General features: G+C 36.4%; 1 protein-coding gene across 1 annotated transcript in view; it reads left to right on the plus strand.

The window, feature by feature from the left end:
* lamb2l (laminin, beta 2-like) overlaps nt 1–22,580 on the plus strand; it is a 40,551-nt gene that overhangs the window by 1,366 nt on the left and 16,605 nt on the right. Inside the window, exons 2-7 of the mRNA XM_082145408.1 lie at nt 8,145–8,223; nt 19,344–19,513; nt 21,387–21,522; nt 21,909–21,982; nt 22,116–22,304; nt 22,414–22,477. Coding sequence (XP_082001534.1) covers nt 8,187–8,223; nt 19,344–19,513; nt 21,387–21,522; nt 21,909–21,982; nt 22,116–22,304; nt 22,414–22,477 — 670 coding nt within the window. The 5' untranslated portion in view covers nt 8,145–8,186. The remainder of the gene's footprint in view (nt 1–8,144; nt 8,224–19,343; nt 19,514–21,386; nt 21,523–21,908; nt 21,983–22,115; nt 22,305–22,413; nt 22,478–22,580) is intronic.

The following is a 22,580-nucleotide window of genomic DNA, read 5'->3' on the forward strand; positions in this document are numbered from 1 at the left end:
AACCCAAAAGACTTTCGTTTATCATCACTGGTGGTGGTTGAAGAGAGACCCCTGACATGATTGTAAAGCGCTTTGGGTTTACAGTAGGACATATGAAAGCACCATATAAATGCCTCATTCATTCATTCATTCATCTTTGGAACAGAAATTAAGATCTTTTTGATGAAATCTGAGAGCTCTATAGAAAGTCTTATGTCTAATGGGTTTAGAATGACATGAGGGTGAGTAATTAATGAAAGAATGTTCATTTTGGGGTGTAAGCTGACAGTCAGACACGGGGCAAATCAATGCACAGAGTCATAAAGCATGGGAAATGATCCCTTTTTCTGAGTATAGCTTTAATCGGCTTTCTTTTGACCTTTAGCCTCATTGCTGTGGGTGACAGTAAACTGTTTAAAGAGTCCCACGAGTCCTAGACCTAAGAGGGCTTCAGGTTCTTCAGACCCTGTTGGCTGGTAGATGCTGGTAACTACAATGGTCAAGCAATTGAAATGAATATGAATGTTAATGAATAGCTTTCTCCAGTTATTATAGACCTATACTGTAATTGTGCCTATAGCAATGCCCACCTGCAAATCCTCCCTCCCAAACACAGATACTCTTGAGATTAGTTTAAACACATGTTTTGGAAATGCTAGATTACGTCTGAAGCCTCTGCAATAAATACTCACAGCTGTAGGAAAAGCTGTCAAAATATATTCTGCGTATCTGTCTCTCATGATAGCTCCGCTGGCCGTTCATTCTCTCTGGAGCCTTATTTAAAACGTCAGTCCTGTGATTGCTTGGGAATTTCAGGTTTTTGAAGCATCAAATGAGCAGTCTCATCAGTCAGTTGAGGTATTCTTTACTCTCAGACATGATGAAATGATGATGGATCTAAAGTCCTGGGTATAAGACATAATTGGCAAGTATACAGAATTTCTCTCTGGTGTGTTTTGATGTTTTTATAGTGAATTGCTATGAGCCTCAATGCCATTACAAGCATAGCGAATATATTAATGTGTAGCATCACCATCTGTTTCATAGAATGGTGTTGTGTAAAAAAAGTACAAAAGTTCTTCTAAGCCATCTAAAACCAAAAACATGAACAATTACTTAACTGCAATTACAAATAATTACAAATATTTACAAATTAATATTTTTTTGGTAAATGGTAATGTTTACTTAATTGAAAAATACTTGAAATTTTAACATAGAAAATTGTGTATTGGTTTCAATGGTTTGGGGAACACATATTCACTATTAACTATGACTTTTGCCTCAATAAACTCCTAATTTACTGCTTATTAATAGTTAGTATGGCAGTTGTTGTAGTGGTTAAGTTTAGGTATTGGTTAGGATTAAGGGATGTACAATATGGTCATGTAGGATAAAGGATTAATATGTGCTTTATAAGTGCTTATAAATAGCCACTATGTTAATAATATGCAAGCTAATAAGCAATTAGTTAATAGTGAGAATTGGTCCCCAAACTAAAGTGTTACCATTTCAACTACCCTATCACCGATCAGACATGTTGTTTCATGGAAATATGACTTCATATATCTTACATATTGAAATTAAATGTGAATCGTCTCATCCTTCGTGGGGAGTAATGTAGCTCTCTCTGGCATTCTGACAAGAATGCTGGGAATTGTATAGTTCCGCAACATCACTTGTCACTCTACTGAACATTTTAGAATAACCCTCTGAGGAAGAGCTGGTCTTTTTCTCAATCTCTCATTCCCTGGAAGTTCAAAGGTGATCATCAAGTTCAACATGAGGAATTCTTTAACATGTAATTGGTTCTTTGATCATGAACACAGAGTATCTCCTCAGAACCCTGATGAGGCCTCAGGTTTCTCGTCTTCCTGCATGCACGAAATGAAAGAAACGTACTGCTAGATTGTTACATGAAGGCACAGCTTTGTGTGCATTAGGGATCTCAGTTTTCTGGAATGTATTGATTAATGGATAACATGAACAGAAACGTACATAATTAATAATACAGAAGCTTCTGTATTTTTTCAATGGAATTTTGATAAACTTTTATTGTCCCCTGAAGCTAGTCTGTTTAGATCAAGTTGATTAAGTCATGAATAGCTTCGTTTTCTATGGCACGAGTAGACCTTCTCAGGTATTTGCACAGTCTTCCAATGATTCCCTCTTATACTTAGCTAACACTGATGTGATTGTTGCGATAATACATTAAAGCCTGCCAGGGAGACTGATGGGCGATTCTTCTTAAATCAGGGGTCAGATCAAACACCATGCAGGCAAAATTGTAACAAGACTTTAAAAGATTAGCGTGCTTTTTTGTTGTATGAGATAGAGCTTTTGCATTGTTTATGGGAAAAATAAATGAGTTTCAAGCAACAAAAACGTTCAGTTTCCCTGACTTCCTGTGTGATCACAAAATGTAATATTTCATATGCCTAAGTTACTCAGTTAGTGATCATTTATGATGATTATTCTATTAGCATAATTCAAATCAAGGTTATTTATTGCGCTTTTCACAATGCATGTTGTTTCAAAGCAGCTTTACAGAAAATGCTTGTTTCAGTGTTACAATTCTGTTATCAGCCAGATATGTGTATCAATGTAATATCCATATGGTAGTAATATACAGCTGTAATATATGTTATGTGATTAGTTAACGTCACGTACACCTCATAATTATTACAATATAAAGGTAACATTTCAATATTAGGATAATATTTGAAAGTTTTTATGTCTATCCAAAGCTGCTGTCATCAGATTTTTTTGCAATTGTCTGTCTCGTCTGAAAACATTGCAAAGGCTGAATCCAAACTGGAATTGGCACAAACTGTAGTTACTCTGGGATGTGCATCCTGAGATAGAAACAAGTAACAGATTTGATTAGCAAAACCAGCTGAATTTTTAGCTAATTAATTGATTGAGTGATTGATTTGGATTGTGATTGACCACTTAAATGTGTGTTTGTGTGTGTTTAATGGAAAAAAGGAAGTGTTAGGAAGTGCAATATCTCTGTGACTGAATCTGAAGGTGAGCACAGGTTTTAAGTTTACATTTTGACTACTGTTTGGTCTTACTCCGGAAAAGCCAGAGGCAGTGAGCTCACGTGAGAGCACTCAGGTTGTCTGGTTAGAGATTAACCTTGGTAATAAATGGTTTTAAAAACCAGGTACAGGAGCCAGAGCGTGCTGTTCTGCATTAAGATTCAATATCCTTCTTACAGAAATGTGATTATATACGTAAAGCAGGCATGTTCTTATGGATTATGTCAATTTTTGAAGGTTGTGAACCCCAAGGCCAAAGCTCAAGGTCTTTTGAGCTGATTTCATCTCAGCCTGCTGTACACTGGTGTTGTGGTAATATGCACATCAGATGTGTATCATGTTAACTTGTTGAGCATAATCAGAAAGACTGCTGGTGTAATCTTGTAGTGCCTAATGCGAGAGGAAGCATGCTTGGGTTTGGACTTTGTCTGTACTCGTCTCCGTATTACCACATCCACAAAGTGTTGAATGTCCCCAGAGTGTGTATGTAGGAGCCATATTTAGAATTTTGTGCACTACCAAAATAGAGATTTGTTTAATTCACTTATTTTATATTTTTCTTTTATGTTTAATATTTGGACTAACCTGTTCACCTGAATGGACTTGCTCCTCCTCCTTGACACGTCATTACGGCGCGAATGTGCAGGTCTTAAATGTGGATTAGAATTGTTTGGTAGACAGGTTAGAGTGTGGAGAGCAACAGTTTTCTTCAATCGCATGCTATGGTAACAATGCTTACAGCAATATTTTGTTTTCTTGGAAAGTTTAATTTAATATTTTAGCTTGAAAGTAAACCAGAGATTATGTTCAATAAACCGCGGCTTTTGTTATGACTGCATCTCCGTGCTTGCTTTGTGGACATGTGAATCGGGAGAGACTCCTCCGCTAATCTCAAAAGGGCTAAAGATAGTTTTAACAAGATTAGCCTCAACAGTGTATGTGAAGTTTTAGTTCAAAATAGCCCACAGATAATTTTTTATAGCATGTTAAATTTGTCCCTTTTTGAGGGTGAGCAAAAACGCGTTGTTTTGTGTGTGTCACTTTAAATGCAAATGAGCTGCTGCTCCCGGCCCCCTACCTAAAACAGGGCGGAGCTTCCAGAGTTAGCACCTCCGATTACCTCACCCAGACATACACTGACAATGTAAGAAACTGTTCGAGTTTTTATGTATGAGTCTGACAAAGATGGAGAGACTCAAGACGAAGTGACAACATGTAGAATGCAACAGGACGTTTCTGAATGGTTAGTTGATGAATTTATGAAGCTGATGTGGAGTTAACTTCAAGTCATAGATTAGCATATTCTGTCATGATCATCTATAAATCGCTAGTCTGGGAACTGTTGTAAAATGCCTACAGAGTGACATGCTATTGCATTTGTGTTACACTGTATTGCAATAAATGTGAAAAGACGGATGCGGCAGCTTGAGCAGACTCACAAATGTGCTGTACTACAACAACTCTTCCTCTTCTCAACATGGACTCACCCCCTTTGTTGCATCTTCCCAGGAGCGGGGTTAATGTAAATTTTAGGGTTTGTGATGTCACTAACCCGGGAGTAAGCTTGCGTGGTCCCTATCAGTCGTTTGTTGTAGTCCTTAAAAAGTGATTTCTGTAAAAAAAAAAAAAATCTCTCTTTGCTTTGAACTTTGAGCGTCACAACTTTACAGATGTTTTTTATGCTCAAACAGCAACATTACACACTAAATAAAGTTAGAAAAGGGAAATCATAATCAATCACCCCTTTAAATTTTAGTTTTATCTCAAGAGGTTTAGATATTACATTGTAAATCAGTTCTGTCAAATTAGCCCAGGAGTTACACTCATTTTCTGTTTAACTCAATAATTGATTCAGTTCTGCTGTAACATTTCATGGCTCCTCAGTTTAAAATATTTAGCTTAGATGATTTATCTACTATATTCCCAGGTTAAATCTCTCTTTAACCCTACCAGTAGAAGAACTCATAGACTGAGATATCAGAAGTATGTCATACCTGCCTTGTTCAGTCTCATGTTTGCTGAGGGCTTTTATCTGACAGAGGAGCCCTTAGCAGCATATATCTATATGTTTTCTGATATGATAAGGAGTGAGAAAAACAGTCAAATACTTCAGTTCATTCAGGTAATGTTGGTGTCGAATTATTTACTTCAGTACAAAATAAATAATTACTTAACAGACATTTTCCTTATACAATGTTCAATAAGTTACCAATAACCATCATAACAAAGCAATTGAGATGGTGAGGTGGCATTCCACTCTCACATTTCACATTTCACATTTCACACCCATCTGCACTTGTTCATGAGTCACTCATCCGCAGTGTGAGTGCAAATTTGTAGTCTTTGTCTTCATGTGGTCAGGTTGGCCTTCACTCTGCTGATGTTTGCAGATAAAGTCATTTAGCTGCTGTCTTAAAAGCTGCGTGTGCTCCACATGATAGAGTAAGCTGCTATCTCATATATGCTGGCAGCCGATTGAACATTGAAGATCAGTGCTAGTTTAGTCTCTTTATTTACTGTACAAATGTTTAAGGAGTGTTTTAATATGTTATACATTAATATTGATCTCTGTAATATTTAATTTGTGTTAGCGACATAAACATTTGATTCAGAATTTAGTGTATTGACCACTGTTTAAACACTGATTTAAACATGTCACCAAGATAACACCATCTAGCTGGCTAACAAGTGAAGTTTTGTCAAAATTGATTGTCTTGGAAGCATCCAACAAAGTTTTGCAAAACATTTCATTGTTTTCCAACAAAAGTGTGTTTCATGGAGTTACATTAGTTAAAAGGGAAAAATATACAACATTTATAAGATTTTGTATTTTTCATTTTTTTTGTGGTAACACAAGAAGAAAAAGTAATTATATTAAACAACAAGAATATCTATTCAAGCATCTTTGCTAGTGATCAGAATTGGCCAGCAATACAAATTTGCAAGCCCATTTATATATATATATATATATATATATATATACTGCATATATATATATATACTGCATATATATATATATAATAAGAAGTAAAAAAGTAAAAAATCTTAGCTAGTGGCCTGAATGAATGGATAGATGGATGGATGGATAGATAGATGGACCAGAAGAACAAATCCTTATTGTTGATTCCTGAATGTTTTTCAATCTTAGGTATGTACAGTAACTAATGCTATTTGTGATAAAAAGCTATTTGTGATTAGTGGGTAATGATTGCATTTTATTTATAATTTTAAATAAATTAAAAACTCATTCAAGGAGATTTGCTGTTATTATGTTCACTTGCTCTAACATCTTCAGTTCAGCTCAGCATCTCTTTCAAGTTTTTCCTTCTGTTGAGTTCAGACTGAATGTTATATTGGAAGGGAAGAGGGTGTGTGTGGTCAGAGAAAGCCAAAGCATCATTGCCCTCCCCTCTGTACCCCTTAACCAGCTCAACGCCCCCCTAAAGAATGGTTCAGTGCATTCCGTCAGCCTGGAGACCGGCTCCCCCTTTCAAACAGTGGCTTTCAGAGTGACAGCTGCATTTGAATAAGAATCACTCTCCATTCACCCCATTGCTGCAGTGAGGGCGGGGGAACCGTTTTCCGTCCACTCTGATTGGCTCAAGCCATTCCTTCTTTTTTTGTCCGGAAAGGCCAGTTGCGCCTATAAAGGTTTTTTTTTTTTTTTGTGCTTAACTTTACACATTCACATTTTTTTCCTAAGTCTCACACACAACCAATCTTACTCTTATTGTGCCTCCAAGGGAGCCTTTCTCAGAGCCTTCCCTGTCCAGAGGATATTTATCAACTTGTGTGTACGTGAGTAATATAATCTTTCTTGTATTTTACATATATGGCTTTAGATAAAGAATCAAAGTCTCTGTGCTTTGGTTGGTCTACACAGATGCAGGTGATGCTGGCTTTATCTGTTGTCTTGCCTGCCAGTTTTGTAAATCCTGTTATTCACTTTATCTGTTTTTTCTCCTTCTTCTTTGATTTGACTGTTTTTTTTTTCATCTCTTCTTTATCTGTGAGGCATCATACCTTACTGTCCTGTTATTGTCTAGACTGATTTTAAGGACTGTGACGTTTTATTTAATGTCCCGTATAAATTCTTTAATGTCAATAGTTTTTCAGTCACTTGAGTTCTTATAGCAGGTTTTAAGTTAGCAGCATACAATTATTTTTGTGGATTTTCTGTGCATGTATTTCTGCATATGTGTTGTATTTATTGACTGATGCAGTGAAACGGTTTGTTCTCTATGGTGGTTGACTGAGTGTGAGAGGATTTAGTGGCAGTGAAATATGGAGTGGAAACTGTGTGGGAAACTGAGACTGTGGCATTGTGTGGTGGAGCTGACCTGTCACTCCTCTCACCAGCACACTGAAGAGCCTGAAGCCGGGGGCCCGACGCTCCTCACTTGAGCTCACACTCATGGTCCAGACAAAAACTGCATGGCTTCACTCTCACCTCCTCATGTTTGCCTCACTTTGAATCTTTAATATTAATTTGGTGAAATATCTAGTGTGCTAATATATTCAAAATATATAAATACAACGAAGACATAGCCAAGTGTGCAAGTGCTCTGACATATGGTGCTTTTGTGCTTCGGGAGACCCGAGTTCCTGTCCAATTCCCCTCTCTTCTCTCCTGTGATTTTCTGTCTGTCATCTTGTCCTCCTCTTTCCTATCTAAATAAAGGCAAAAAAGCCCCAAAAATATAACTTTAGAAAATATAGAAAATACAGATATATTATTATAGTGAAGGAGATACATACAAAAATATTATTGTATTAACAGAACTAAAACTATTTTTTATTATATTATTTGTATAATATTATTAAAAGAAACGGGGAGTGGAGAATGATATAAATTATTTATATAGTAATTAACAGCAGTTTATTTTGTGAAGTTTTAAAAACTGTATGTTATTGAATGAAAAATGGGAGAACACTAAACAAACCCACCATATTACGATATTTAATTCAAAGAATGCGTGTTTCACGTTCAGATGCTGTTTTTATTAATCATTTATGAATCATTTAAATGTCTTGTGAATGCACTGTATGAATATCTTTAGCACCTGATACTACATTTTGTTTGTAAGATTCTGAACAATCTTTTTCTTATTTTTCTTTGTATTTCAGGCCCCTGGAAATCATTTATTCGTGTTCGTTTGATAGCCCATGATGATGGCCAAATATTTCAGTGTTCTGCTTCTGGGTAAGTCACAGATTAAATTGAATCTGAAGTATGGTGGTCATTTCTTTACCTTGCAGACATCAAGACGTGATAATTCCACCAACATTTTTAATTCTGTCATCATTTACACACCCTCAAGTTGTTTCAAACTTGAATGTTTTTCTTTCTTCTGCTGAACACAGAAGAAGCTATTTTGAAGAACATGCATAACCAAACAGTTGACAGTTAACCAAAAGCCATTGACTACGTATGGGGAAAAAATACGGAGGCACTTTATTTTACAGTATATGCACTTTCAATGTACTGAATAGTATAAGGTAACTACATGGGTTAAGATTAGGTTTAGGGGTAGGTTCAGGGTACCTAGTTATTACCCAGTTATTGTAATTACTACAATAAGTATATAATATGTACATGCGAAACAGGACTATAAAATAGTGCTACCAAAAATATATGGAAGTCAATGGCTACTGTCGTTCTTTGGCTACCCACATTCTTCAAAATATGATCTTCTGTGTTCAGCAGAAGAAAGAAAAACATACAGGTTTGGAACAACCTGAGGGTGAGTAAATGATGACAGAATTTTCATTTTTGGGAGAACTATCCCTTAAAGGTTGGATCATAAAATGACTGATGACAACACATTCAATCCAAAGTCATTATAAAAATCTGACTCTCCAGTGAGATGAGCAGGGGATAAACTTCTTAAATAAAGTGAAGTTCAAACACACAGACCCCCACCTAGGAGGTCTTTCACAGTAGCTCCCACGAGAGCCCTTTTCAACAAAACAATCTAGACTTAAGCAAACGAAAACACGACCAACCTGTTACCCCTCTCTCTTCTTTAGCATCAGTGCCTGGCCTTTCTCTCTCTGAAGAGCAGCAATCAGAGGCATTGTGTTTGCTTTTCCTTGCTTCTTTGTGTTTCATAATGAAAGGTCTATGCATTATGGAGAGGAAACCGTACACCTGCGGAAAACTCTGCTAAACAAGGCAAGGAAAATTTTTGTCGATATTTAACGACCAGAAAAACGTACAAACAGATACATGGGGCAGATTCATAAACATTTTTGCATTCCACTGCTTTTTCGCTGTTCTTTCTGGTTTTTGACTATCCAGACGTGTTTGACTGTTGTGCTTGCATCTCATGTCTTTTGCGGTGTCTTGTGCATGATATGCTGTTCTAAAAATGCAGCGCTCAAGTTGAAAGAAGTTGAACATAAAAAAAACATCTCTTGTGTTTTTTTTTCATTGCACTGCCCTGCGTTTCTCATTTTTAAATGCAAAAACGTGTTCTGTATTGTTTTTCTGCACTAGATGGACGTGTTATGCTCGCGTCTTGCGTCTTTTGCAACATCTTGTTCGTGACATGCCGTTCTAAAAATGTGGCACTCAAGTTAAAAAAACGTGTCTCTAGACCCTATTTCCACTGTTTTGTATTTGCTGCAAATGTATTAATGAAGTTTTTGCAATTCAGTTTAACCAGGTGCTTAATGCACTGAAGTAGTGATGCGTTGTATTTAACGTAAGTTATTGGCACATATCATTTTATGTTAATTAGACTCATTATAGATTCAGTGCTGTTTGCCTGCTGAAAATTGCGCCAGTGGAAATAAAAAACGTTTTCTTGTTCAGGGTAGCTGTAGTTTGATGGGCTAACAGTTAGTACACATACTTTTGAAACTTGTAGTCATGGTGCTCATGCTTGGGATGCAGGTGCCAGTCATTTTCACTGTCTGCTATATGTATTGAATCAAAACAGAGAGAGAAACTGAACAAGAGGGAGTGAAGTGGAGAATAAGAGTGGGGAGGAGGATTTCAATAGTGAGGGTGCTTCACTGAGGATGGAATGAGAACAGTGCTGAGGATGGCCATTAGTTTTGACATGTGGGGTAGAGGGGGATCAACACGCAAATTTTGGCCTATTATTCTCATTGTAGCACAGTGCGTCATTTATTATTTTATCAGGATCCTTATATGCTCAATCACTAGTAATTTAGCTAGATGCCTAAATGCATATCCCCTGTTGAAAATGCTACACTTAAAAGATTAGCCTAAATGTCTGGAAAAATGGACTGGAAATGGAAAAACACTGCAACACTGGCTCCGTTCCAAACACTAGTGAGCTTCCTACCTAGATGGCATGTTTAGACATCATACTGTAGGGTCACTCCTAATGCGAAGACAGTTCTGAACAGTAGTCACTAGTCAGCAAAATGATGCTGCTTTAGTTAGAGCTATAGTCTTGTGTGTCACACTCCGAAATATGGTGCAGCTGGGTGACCCCAGATCAAGAACCGAGTTGCCTCTGAAATTGTATACTGTCTGAGTAGATACTATTTAGTATGTTCTATATAGTATGAATGTGAATGTAATCAGAACGTACTCATGTTGTCATGTGACTCATTTCACTGTCATTCACAACTCCTCTCCCGTGGCCTCACCTTTTGCCTACTGCTTTATGAATACATTCGGACATTTTCAGGCCAGGCTCATTTGAAAAACATACCTGTGGCAACATTTTTACAAAGGGCAAAATACTTTGCGTCGTGCACGTTTCGCGACAGTTTCAAGGTGAAATGTCCAGTAAGTGGTGCTAAAAGCATGAATATGGCAACAGTTTGTACATATCACCGCAATTCTGAATTGAGATGTCCAGTGAGTGCCGTTAAAAGATTAAAAATTAATGAATTAATTAATAATGCTCAATTACGTTTTAAAATAACGTACACCTACACTATACACTGCCCTAAACCTACCCTATAGTGTTAACAAAAGCAAATGCGTCATAAAAACGTAATCGTAACCATGGCATTTTAGCTTGATTTAGAACATTGAGCTCTTGACTCGTCTTTTACGGGATTCGTACCCTTGTTTCGCGTGTGTTTGGCCAATCCGCGTACTCTAACGTCACAGATAGTTCCTATAGTGCTGGTTTAGACCCTACTCTGAAGTAGGAGCTAAATTAGTTCCTCCAAAAGAGTTCCTAGAACTGAAATCATTCCTAGTTCCTGCGGTGAGAACGCGCCGACATCCTGTTACTTTCGGCAATAGTTCTAGGATGAAAAGGTTCCTCCGGTGCGAAAGCCCCGTTTGGCAATCCCATAATACATTGCACCAAATAAATAAATAAAAGGCATCCAAGATGTTAAATAATGATTATAAATATATTTTATTCAGTACTGAAGAGTGTTGACAATAAAACTTGGGTGCTTTTAATTGACTTTTTAATTGACTTTAACTGACTTGACTTGACTTTTATAGGCGATTGTGTTATTAGCTTAGCAACACATGCTAACATCAGACATTAGAATGAATTGCATTAGCCAAGGCCCTCTGATATTCTGTTAAGTGTGAATATGTAAGATATGAAGATATTATCTGCCTTTTTTTTTATGTTGATGTCTTTCTGTGGATCAGAAAGCTGTGTTTAAAGGTTCAGCCAGAATTTAGAGCATGAGAGGAATGTTGTGGAAATGAACAGTCTCAGGTGTGTGATTTCTGATTGTGGCTTTTTAAAAGATATTTTAAGTAGTGGCTGGAAAGCCTGGTTTGATGAAGGGGTGTTAAACAAGCTTCCATTAGATTCTTATGAAGGAGTTAACTTCACTCATTAATTTCCATTGTGTTTTCTGTAAGATATCTTTTCTTAGTGTTTAATTTAGACTATTACACAGCAGTTTAATATTTTTATAAAACATAGACAATGGCATTTTGACTTATATTATAATATTATATTCATACTAATGGGACACCTGAGTAGGCCTGCATGTTTAATCAAATAAAAAAAATGAACTTGCTATTTGACCTAGTGTGATTACCAAATCACTACAGCTATGATTTAAATAAATAAATAAATATATGTGCTGCATGTTTTAAAGTGAAGCACAGCACTGTGTTAATAAGTTTGTCCACTGTTTACCAAGAATTCAAATGTGAATCATCACTGATAACATGTTTTACAGTAATTATTTCTGGCACAAGCACAAGTTCATTATCTGGAGCTGTGGGCTCTGTGCCCATTGTACTTTCTTTACTCAATGTGGGTCAGTAAGACTGTGTGTTAATGATTGTACAAGGAATATGACCAAGGTGTGTGAGCATGTGCCACTGTAATGGAATGTCTCTATGTGTCTTAGGGCATGTGTACTTTGTGAACTCTGTCCTGTTTTGGAATAAACTTCATGTAGACAAAATCTATTAGGTCTGCCAGCTTTAGGGTGCATTGCTTATACCTACTCCTTCATAAGCGCTCTATTGTACCATCAGTTTTATCAGTATTATCTGTGGAGGAACATTCTAGTTATGATCTGTCAAGTGTTAGGCTTAGATTGTGATTGTTTAACTTCAAACAACAATGACTGCCTTGCTTTGTCTGTGCCTGTAGGTTCACTATCTGATTTTTCACATTCCAGTTCAGGGTTTGACAGTGCATTGTCTATGCTAACTTACTTTTTATTCTTAAATCAGTGAAATCAAAATGGACAAATCTTGTTTTTTGTTTGTTTGTTTGTTGTTTAAACAGAATATTGCATTTAATTTTTTTTATAAAAGAGTTAAAACTGATTTATCTGTCCACATTATTATTATAATTTTTAATTATAAATAAAATAAAATAACTTTCCACCCCCCCTTGCAGTGACATCTATTTGATGACGTGTTTAAATGCTTTGTTCATTTACTGTATGTGATTTTGTGTGTATTGCTGTATTCTGCAATATGTTTTTTGTATTTTGTTGTATTTTGCTGTATTTTGTACACCACAATGAACCAACGATCCAATTAATTCCCCATGTACAAAATCAAGTCCCGCCCTACATTTTTTCTTGTCCGAGAAGCTATTTCACTCGCATATATAGGGAAGAAAAATGTAATCTGTTCCATGTTTATTTCCATGTTCCAACCTCTGCCCTCAGTGGTACTTAAGAAGCCAATGCTCTAATTATCCAGTTTATTAAGTAAGCAAGTAACATAATGATTGACTGTAAAACATATGAATCTAAGGGCACACTATCTGCAATAATCTGATAATTATTTTCATGCTATGGATGATAAACGATAAGTGGCCATTCAATTTCTGCTCAATTTTGTCTAAATAGATTGAAAAATAAAACACAAAAATCAGTCATTTTAAATGCTCTAAGTGAATTTGGGCATCACAACATTAAAATGTAAACTACAGTATGAAAAATGGATATTCATTTTGAGATTTGCTAAAGATTACATTTAACCGAGTTATTCAATTATGTGCATTTTTAAAGATAAAATTTTAGTGAGCGTCCAATGATAGCAAAGGTGATCTAAATGTAAAAATAGAGGAAATGAGCATCTAAAAATAAATACTAACTGATACATAAACGGTAAATTTTACAAAATCTAATATCAGCCGATTACCACAATGGTACCAACATGTTGTGCCTCAGGTGTTATAAGAACAATCATATTGTTTATAGATGATGGTGGTCTCAGCTTCATTGCGACATGCAGTGCAGCACATGTGGCGGCTTGTCGTCGACTCGCGGAATGCCATTCCTTAGCTATAGATGGGCATTTTGCAAGACCCGTGTGAGATACTTTTACACCTGGAATTTTTCTCTTAATGAATGATATTTTCCTGGCTTGGCATTCCTGTACTATCTGCACTTAGCAGATGCACATCTGCCTCTGTAACCGCTTGTATCTTGTATCTCTGTGTGCTGTAAATGTGGCATGTAGGAAAGAGGGTGTGTGTTATAGCTTAAGTGGTTTGTGGGTGTGTTAAAAAAAAATGCAGGGACAAGCAGCCATGAAGAGCTCAGCCTAAAAGAGCAAATGTTTAAATGTAGTTTTATTTTAATAAGCTTGACATTTGTTTGTGAGTACAAACTGGACTACTGTGAACTGTGAGTACAAAATTATTGTTTAATTATAGTTAATTAGACTTGAATGGATGGAATAATCCACTGCTTGTACATAATTTCATCAATTTTTTTTTTAGTGATGACACTTTCTCTCTCTTTCTCTATCAGTCTTTTTCACATTTGAAGACTTCAGATGCAGAAGCCTCTAAGTCCGTCTTAATTTTTTTTTAATATATATTAACATTTTTATTATACTCCTTTGTATAGGTTTCTACCCAAGTACCGGCATTTCTGAATGGGCTGACGCTGGGATTTAGTGAGTTTGAAGTGAAAGTATTTGATGAGCGTATACTATGTGCGGAGAGCATTCACTCAATATTATTATCTCATTTTTGACAGAGGTGACTTTTAGAGGCTTTTGCATTGGATGTCTTCATTTGTTTAGACACTATGAAGAAGAGAAAAGAATGTGTGGAGACTCAATAACAGACTATGCCAAAACAAAGTCAAAACCTATTCTTGTTTACCCCTTGCCTCCCCAAACACACACTCTCACAGTCACGTTGCTTGCTAGTCAGAACATGAGAAGTCATGTAGAAAAAGTGTTAAATGCATCCTTTACCTCAAGGAATCTGTAATGAGGGATGCAGCGTAAGGTCTCATAAGGCAAAACACTCTTTTTGGAGAATTGGTATTTTCTTGTGCGTGTGGCCTGTAAAGACTGATCCGCACTCTGAAAGTTCCTCAAACACCCGTCCTGTAATTAGCAAGGTGAACAGATTGCCTTTGAAATACCCCCGTCTACTTAGAAAACTAGCGAGAATGTGAACGAAAGGTATTTGCAAATCATTTTTCATGGGAATCCCCTCCTCTCACACACATACAAACATAAACCATACACAATGCACACACACACAATCTGGACCTTTATTTCTTCATTATGTGGATTTTTACAGTATGTGAGTTAATCATAAAACCTTTCAGTGCCCTCACCAGATACACTTTAGTTTAGTACCTTGATGCAATCAAATGGAATTCATGGCATTTGTTTTCATTTTTTGACCTGAGAAGGGACTAGATTTCAATATTGTTATGAACTTTAAAGGCTTATCTGCACTCTTGTGCAAAGAACAGTGTTGAGTAATTGAATGACTGATATACACAATATATTGGATAAATATATAAGTTGGATAAATAGTATTCAACTTGCATACATGTACAGTACAAGTAAAGTGATATGTACTATATAGCAAATCTCAACTGCTTGATTGTTTACATCGTTGCAAAATATTATCATATCCATACCATATTATCGGCCAGCTCTAATATCTGCTAAGTCCAACTATAAGGCTTGAAGATATAAAAATATTATAAACACTTACATCATGATTTTCTGTAAAACTGTTTTGAAATGGTGTGTATTGTGTTGACTTAATATACTATGTGTATTTTAATGTTATAGAAGTCGAATTATACGTAAGTAGAATAATTACTATATGCACCAATATTATTCTGGATACTATAATCTACAATTATTTTCATGTTATGTCTGAGAATTGATATATTTATATTATAGTTCTACCCTGTTTTGTCTAAATAAATTAAAAACAATATTTTTTAATGCTACAAGTAAATTTAGGCATCACAACATTATCACAGTGTTATTAAATTATTAGTGTTGTTAAAGAATTACTCTGAGTGTTTGATGATGGTTAAAATTATTTACTATAAATATAAAAATAAAGGAAATAAACATGCACAATTAAATATATTGTCTGATACTGATAGGCCTAAACGTATTAAATTATACTTAAATTATAATTAGGGATGCACCAATATGAAAATTTTGGTCGATACCGATGACCGATAATTCTTTATATTTGAAAGCCAATAACAGATAAATTGGAGAATAAATCTAAATCCAAATTTTATATAATTTTTGAGACAAAAACAAAAATCTCACCATTAAAATCCATGTCCCAAGCACACAATTATAATGTTCTCCCGTAGTCTATATGACAGATTTGCGCTGTGCATGTTGCACTGTATTTTTCTTGTTTGATGTTATTCCAATCATATTTCAAGTAATTCAAAACCATCATGGCGAACAGTACGCATCTGAAGTGTCTCAGCTGAAGGAAATAATCCATTATTTATCAGCTTTAATATGTCTGCCAGATTTTTAAATGTTCTCACCAGGCAGACAACGGTAACATTTAAAATGAACTTATATATCGACCGATACCGATATGGTGGCCGATATAGCGTGCATCCCTAATTATAATACATCTCCCTTGCAGTATTTTCTGGCTGCATCACATTAGGTTTTAAAACCAGCATCAGAAATATATTTCTGTCATCTTGTTTTTCTGAATGTCCTTTCCCATCACACAAAGGCTATCTGACGTTCACTTCATCAATTTCACTATGTCCACTCTTGTTGCTTCATTTACTCGCACTCATTCTCTCATTATTCTTTGTTGAGATGATGGTATTATTATTCAGAGTAAGTGATGTGTGAAAAATGGAAGCACAAAGGGGCCCAAAGATTGACCAGGACACTGCCTTTCCAAGAGACTCTCAATGATAAAGAGGTCATTCACATTGAGATGTATGGTTGCGTGGTTATTGCCATTCTCCAACTGCGAAATCCTAGATCTCTGCAGTTTTATAGTTTGAGGGTGCTGTTACTTGCTAGTCTTATTTAATGATAGTACCACAACATTAGAATTGAATGTTCAAAATCCATGTAAGACCTCCCACACATCTGGATTTGACAATGATAACCCTATAATGAACTGTGTATTTTGAAAGGCAAACAGTGCATTTTGAGCCCGTTGCAGAGGTAACCATGTGGAACAAAGCCAGTTATTTTCCTGACTCAATGAGAAACTAAACCCTCAGTCTTTGATACTGCCGCATGGGTGGGACCATGAGCCGCATGAGGTCATCAAAAAGAAGCCGTGCTTGTTGAATGCTATGATAACATCCAATCATTGGCTTTTGTGTGATGTTTTGGAAAGAAAAGTAGAGTGTATGGGATATCGTAGGGATGTATCTTTGGGATATGTGAATATGTCCAAAAGGCACTGCAAACAGCGTGGGGAACATATATATCAGAAATCATTTCTCAGGAAGTGGAAAGGGAAATTTACCCAAAAGTCATAGTGCGCCACTTGAAGTTTGACTAAAATAAACTTGCTTGAGTTGCAGCCCTTCAAATATGTTTTCATATCACACATTTGGGGATATTTAATTTAATTTTATCAATCAATAAATTCCACTTGAAACAAACCTTGTTGTATTATTTTAATTTAATACTGTGAAGCTGCTTTGATACAATCTGTATTGTGAAAAGCGCTATACAAATATACTTGACTTGACATAACAACATATTTATTCATTCATTAGTTTGTTTGTTATTTGTTTTTTCATTTAGTCGTTCATTTATTTATTGATGTTTTTTTAAAGTGGTGGTGTAATGCCCTTTTTACAAAATGTAAAATAAGTCTTTCATGTCCCCAGAGTGTGTATGTGAATTTTTAGCTCAAAATACCCCACAGATATTTTGATATAGCATGTTAAAATTGTCACGTTTTGAGGGTGAGCAAAGCACCATTTTTGTGTGTCCCTTTAAATGCAAATGAGCTGCTGCTCCCGACACAGAGGGCGGAGCTTTAACAGCTTGTGTCATTTTACCTCACACAGACATGCACTGAACATTTCAAAAACTTTTAGCCTTTTATGTTCAAACCGTAGTCAGACAAAGATGGAGAGACTCAAGAAGAAGTGACAACATGTAGACAACATTTCTGAATGGTTTGTTGAATAATTTATGTAGCTTATGTGTAGTAATCTACTAGTTATTGATTTGCATATTCTGTCATGAACATCTATAAATGTTCACGGTGGTGGGGTTTATGTAAATTTTAGGGTAAGTGATGTCACTAACCCAGGAGGAAGCTTGTGTAGTCCCTATCAGTCGTTTGTTGTAGTCCTTAAAGCTACACTGTGTAATTATTTTAGTTGATTCTTAGCAAAAAACACTTATTTCTTTCAAAAATATATGTGCTCATTAATGTATATTTACTTCTTTAAAGTAATAAAGTATTCTCGTAAGTTTATAATCTGCCATTGAAAGTACATACGGGTGAGGGGTTCGAATGCCGGTCGCCATGTTGCCCCTCCATCTTGAAACTACATTAGCCAAAGAGGGACATACCTGTAAATTCAAGCTTCGCCTTTCGCGCTTTACACTCAGTGACACAGAGACGAATGCGAGGGGGAGATTACTCGAGACTGCCGGCAGATTTGAAAGATTGCTTATGGAGGATAACGCCTATTTTTGAGGACATGTACTGTAGCAGAGTCGCCAAGGAAGCGAAAGAGAGAATTAAAACGTCAACGCGACAGGCAAATCAGCAAGACCAAAGTCAATACTGGAGTAACTTTTCCCAGGTGGAAAGAGCTCATGAGGAACAAAGATTTTAAAACAGACGCCGAAGTTGCCTGCTTTATTCTCGGCAGGTAATCCAGCCTATTTGTGTAAATTCTAAGTTTTATAGTTGCTTGTCTAACCATAGCATGGTTGTGCATAACGCCAGAACGACCTCTAGTATAACTTGCGTTACTTTTCCTCACGTCAATGGTGAAAAAGTATTGTTTACCTTGTAACATAAATCTGTGCTGCGACGGATCACAGGTGATAGTTTTAAAGGCGCATTTGGACGAAGTCGAACTGGAAGCCATGTTAATCTTGGAATAATACGGCCACCGTAGGAGTTAAAACGCCCTCGAAATTGAAAGGAACAGAAACTAATATTCACTGGGTAGTCATATACAATTTCACCGCTAGATGGGGGAAAATATCACACAGTGTAGCTTTAAAAAGCAATTTCTTTAAAATTTTCTTTTTGCTTTGAACTTTGAGTGTTGTAACTTTGCAGATGTTGTTTATGCTCAAACAGCAACATTACAAACAAACTAAAGTTAGAAAAGTGAAATGATAATTAACCACCCCTCTAATTAATTCTTATATTTTAATGTTACTTGGTGTAATTCATTTGACATTTATATGTCTATTATTCCGAGTATATTGTGTCCTCATACCTCATACCCCATTCTGCTCAACTGTGCTGTCTGTTATTGATTACGATGATGGGCTTTCAAAGAAACAAAACAAAAAAATGCCAAGCAAAGTGAAGTTGTACAGATATCCCCTACTATAATGTTTGGGGAGCCTGTGAAATGGAATACACTGTTATGTTAATGACCTCCACTTCCTGTCTGTGTCCTCTCCAGTTCTTCCAGCTGTGGCTCAGGAGATCCCCTCAGCCCCACATGGCTGCATGGAAGGGAGCTGTTATCCGGCAACAGGGAACCTTCTGATTGGCCGAGCTATTAATCTGACCGCCACCTCCACCTGTGGCCTGGATGGGCCTGAGATGTACTGCATTGTCAGTCATTTGCAGGTAAACCCAGCATTATTTCGGAACCATTCTTTCTCTTTCATATAGACACAAAAACATGATCTCATGTTGTGTACACTATGTGATCTACTCCTGCATGTATGGCCTTGCCCTGCAGTTTGTGTTGACGGAAATTATTTGTCATATGAAGATAGATGTGCTTGTGCACAGGGCCCCTTTCATTTTTTACCATCCTTTATTGGGACATTTGATCCTCAAAATGTAGGCGAACCTTACCACACACACACACACACACAAACTCGCACACTTGTTATATTACAGGATTTTGCACATGTTGGACTCTTGCACGTGTATTGCTCACTATGCCACACCTCTTTTACAGCAGTCAAATCTGCAGCCTAAGGCTTTTCTATTCGATACGTGTGTGATTTAAAAGATCTTGTATTCATTTCTTACATCTACCTCTGTTTGCTTTCCCTCTTTTATCCTGAAACACTCCTCCTCCCTTTCCTTTAGGTGTCTATAAAGCTCTCTTTTCTGCCCTCATAAATTATATTTTCATTGACTGTTTAATGTTGTATGAATGTCTATTTAAAATGTTCTGTGTTCTTTTAGGTTCTTTGTTTTTTACCCCTCATTAAAGTGTTTTGGGTGCATAAAATTGAAAGAAACTGTTTAACTGCCTGGAGGCACCATACATCCTAGACCAGGAGTTACACCCTTTTTGTCCTCAACGCAGGTGTTACCTGTCAGCGCTCTGTCAATTTATTTGTCAGTAGGGTGTCTGCAGAGTTCCCCACATTTCCGTTTGTGTTGTAATTTATCCAGATAGATAGATAAATAGATATATAGATAGATAGATAGATAGATGTTGCATGTATAAACTTGGCATAATGAGATACATTTTAAGTGCAGTTAAGATGTATTTGTAAACCACTTGTATTTGTTAGGCCACATATTAAAAAAATTATAATTGCACTTAAATAAATATCTTAACAACCTAAATTAAATGTTTAAATGTTTCTCAATAAACTAGTGTAATTTAATCATTTTAGTGTAAAAAAATGCAATAAAAATCCAGTATAATTATTACATATCATAAAATAAAGCAGGCAATCATTTGTATAAAATATCCATATATAACTTTTTTTTTTAACAAGATTATCTTAGCAAATGATCAGAAAGTATTTTTGTCTCTTTTAACCCCAATTGCAGTCCATACACTTAAACTGTGTGAATCCACAGTGCTAAGTCATGCTAGAGAATTAACTATGTGTTTTTTGCAGGGCCCTAGCATAGCATTCCTGTTGTTCATAATCCGGTTGATCACTGCTAATCCTATTGTTGGCAGCTCACACTCAAAACTACCCCAGTAAGCATGTGTCTGGTGTGTGGTATAAGCACAATATTGTAGAAGTGCTGATATCCGTCTCCTGCAGAGCTTGTGAGGATCTGAAATAGATTCTGAGGTTCTCCTGGTCATTGCTGTGACCTTTAACGGGTCCTGAAGAAATACACGTGTCTCACTCGGTCAGGTCATTGCTGGAGGTTTTGGTGCCCATGACAACTCAGCTTAGACAAAGTGCTCTGGCGTTCATCCACGCTAACTCTCGTGTTCTGACCTGAATCCAGGAGGCCCATTCCCCTCTCTTCCTCCGCTTCCAGGTTGGCATGGAACTTGCCCTCCCATTCTGAGGGAACGTTTTGCTCAGGCTGTGACCCAGATTTCTTTTGTATGTCTTGGCAGCTACCTGAACCGCCAGCCATGTGGGTTTAAGTCATTACAAATGAAACTGTACCTGGAAGAAAAGGTGTGGAGAGGCTCCTGTCAGACTGCACTGATGTTGCTAAGTGTTTTTGCAAAATGTGCATTGTTTTTCTTCTCACTCTTTTCTTTCTCTATGTCTCTCGACAGGATTCAGATAAGTGCTTTATGTGTAACTCTCAGGAGCCATACGATGCCTATAATCACAGAAACAGCCACAGGGTGGAGAATGTCATTTACCAGAGAGACCGCAGAGGAGAACTCACCTGGTGGCAGTCTGTAAATGGTGTGTGAGAATGTGTTTTTTGAGACCGAAAGCCTGAATGCACATAATGTTTTTTTTTGTTTTTTTTTGTTGTTTTAAAGAATATATATATTATATATATATATATATATTGGTAAAATTTTATTTTAAGGTGATGTAGTTACATGTTACTACATGTATGCACTATAGTAATAACAGTAAATTATGCAAAATTACAAGTAACTAACCCTAAACCGAACCCTAACCCTAAGTAATTGTACTACCTAAAAGTTATGAAATTCATGTTAATTTTTTGAATAAGCTTTTGTTTTCTCTCAATAGTTTATAATGAAACTTTATTTTTTTTTATGAATTCAATTGCATACTTGTAGTTTATGACTGGTTTTCTTTCGTTCATTTGTGTGCAGGAGAGGAGAATGTCAGTATTCGACTAAATCTTGAGGCAGAGTTCCACTTTACTCATCTCATCATGAAGTTTAAGGTGTGTATATAAATGGATTTCAAGTGTATCACGTCAAGTTTCAAGTTTTACATTAGCAATTTAATTGAATAAAAGTATTTATTAATAAAAGTGAAACAAGCCTAACTGTAACCCTCTGTTTGCATCTCCACAGACGTTTAGACCTGCTGCCATGATGATTGAGCGTTCTTCAGATTTTGGCCGTACATGGAGGCCATATCGCTACTTCGCCTACAACTGCACCAAGACTTTCCCCAGGGTTCCTGCCCACTCTCTTCGGTTTATTGATGAGGTCATCTGTGAGGAGCGCTACTCTGACATTGAACCGTCCACTGAGGGAGAGGTGAGTGTGAGCTGATGGTATTTTAATATGGATGTGTTTCAGTCTGTGTTTTAATGTTACTTTTGGATTCAGCGTTCCCACTATATGATTCTATTATTTTTTATTTTAGGTCATCTACAAAGTGCTGGATCCTGCGATCCATGTCAAAGACCCATACGGTCTTGACATTCAGGGTTAGTGCAGTACAGTCTTTTTTTTTTTTTGCCATGTAACTGTTTTGTGGAATATTTTTTATTATTACACGGCTCTCTGAAATACTTGTCAGTCGAGACATTC

Source organism: Leuciscus leuciscus (assembly GCF_965113295.1).
Source record: "Leuciscus leuciscus genome assembly, chromosome: 18".
Classification (NCBI taxonomy): domain Eukaryota; kingdom Metazoa; phylum Chordata; class Actinopteri; order Cypriniformes; family Leuciscidae; genus Leuciscus; species Leuciscus leuciscus.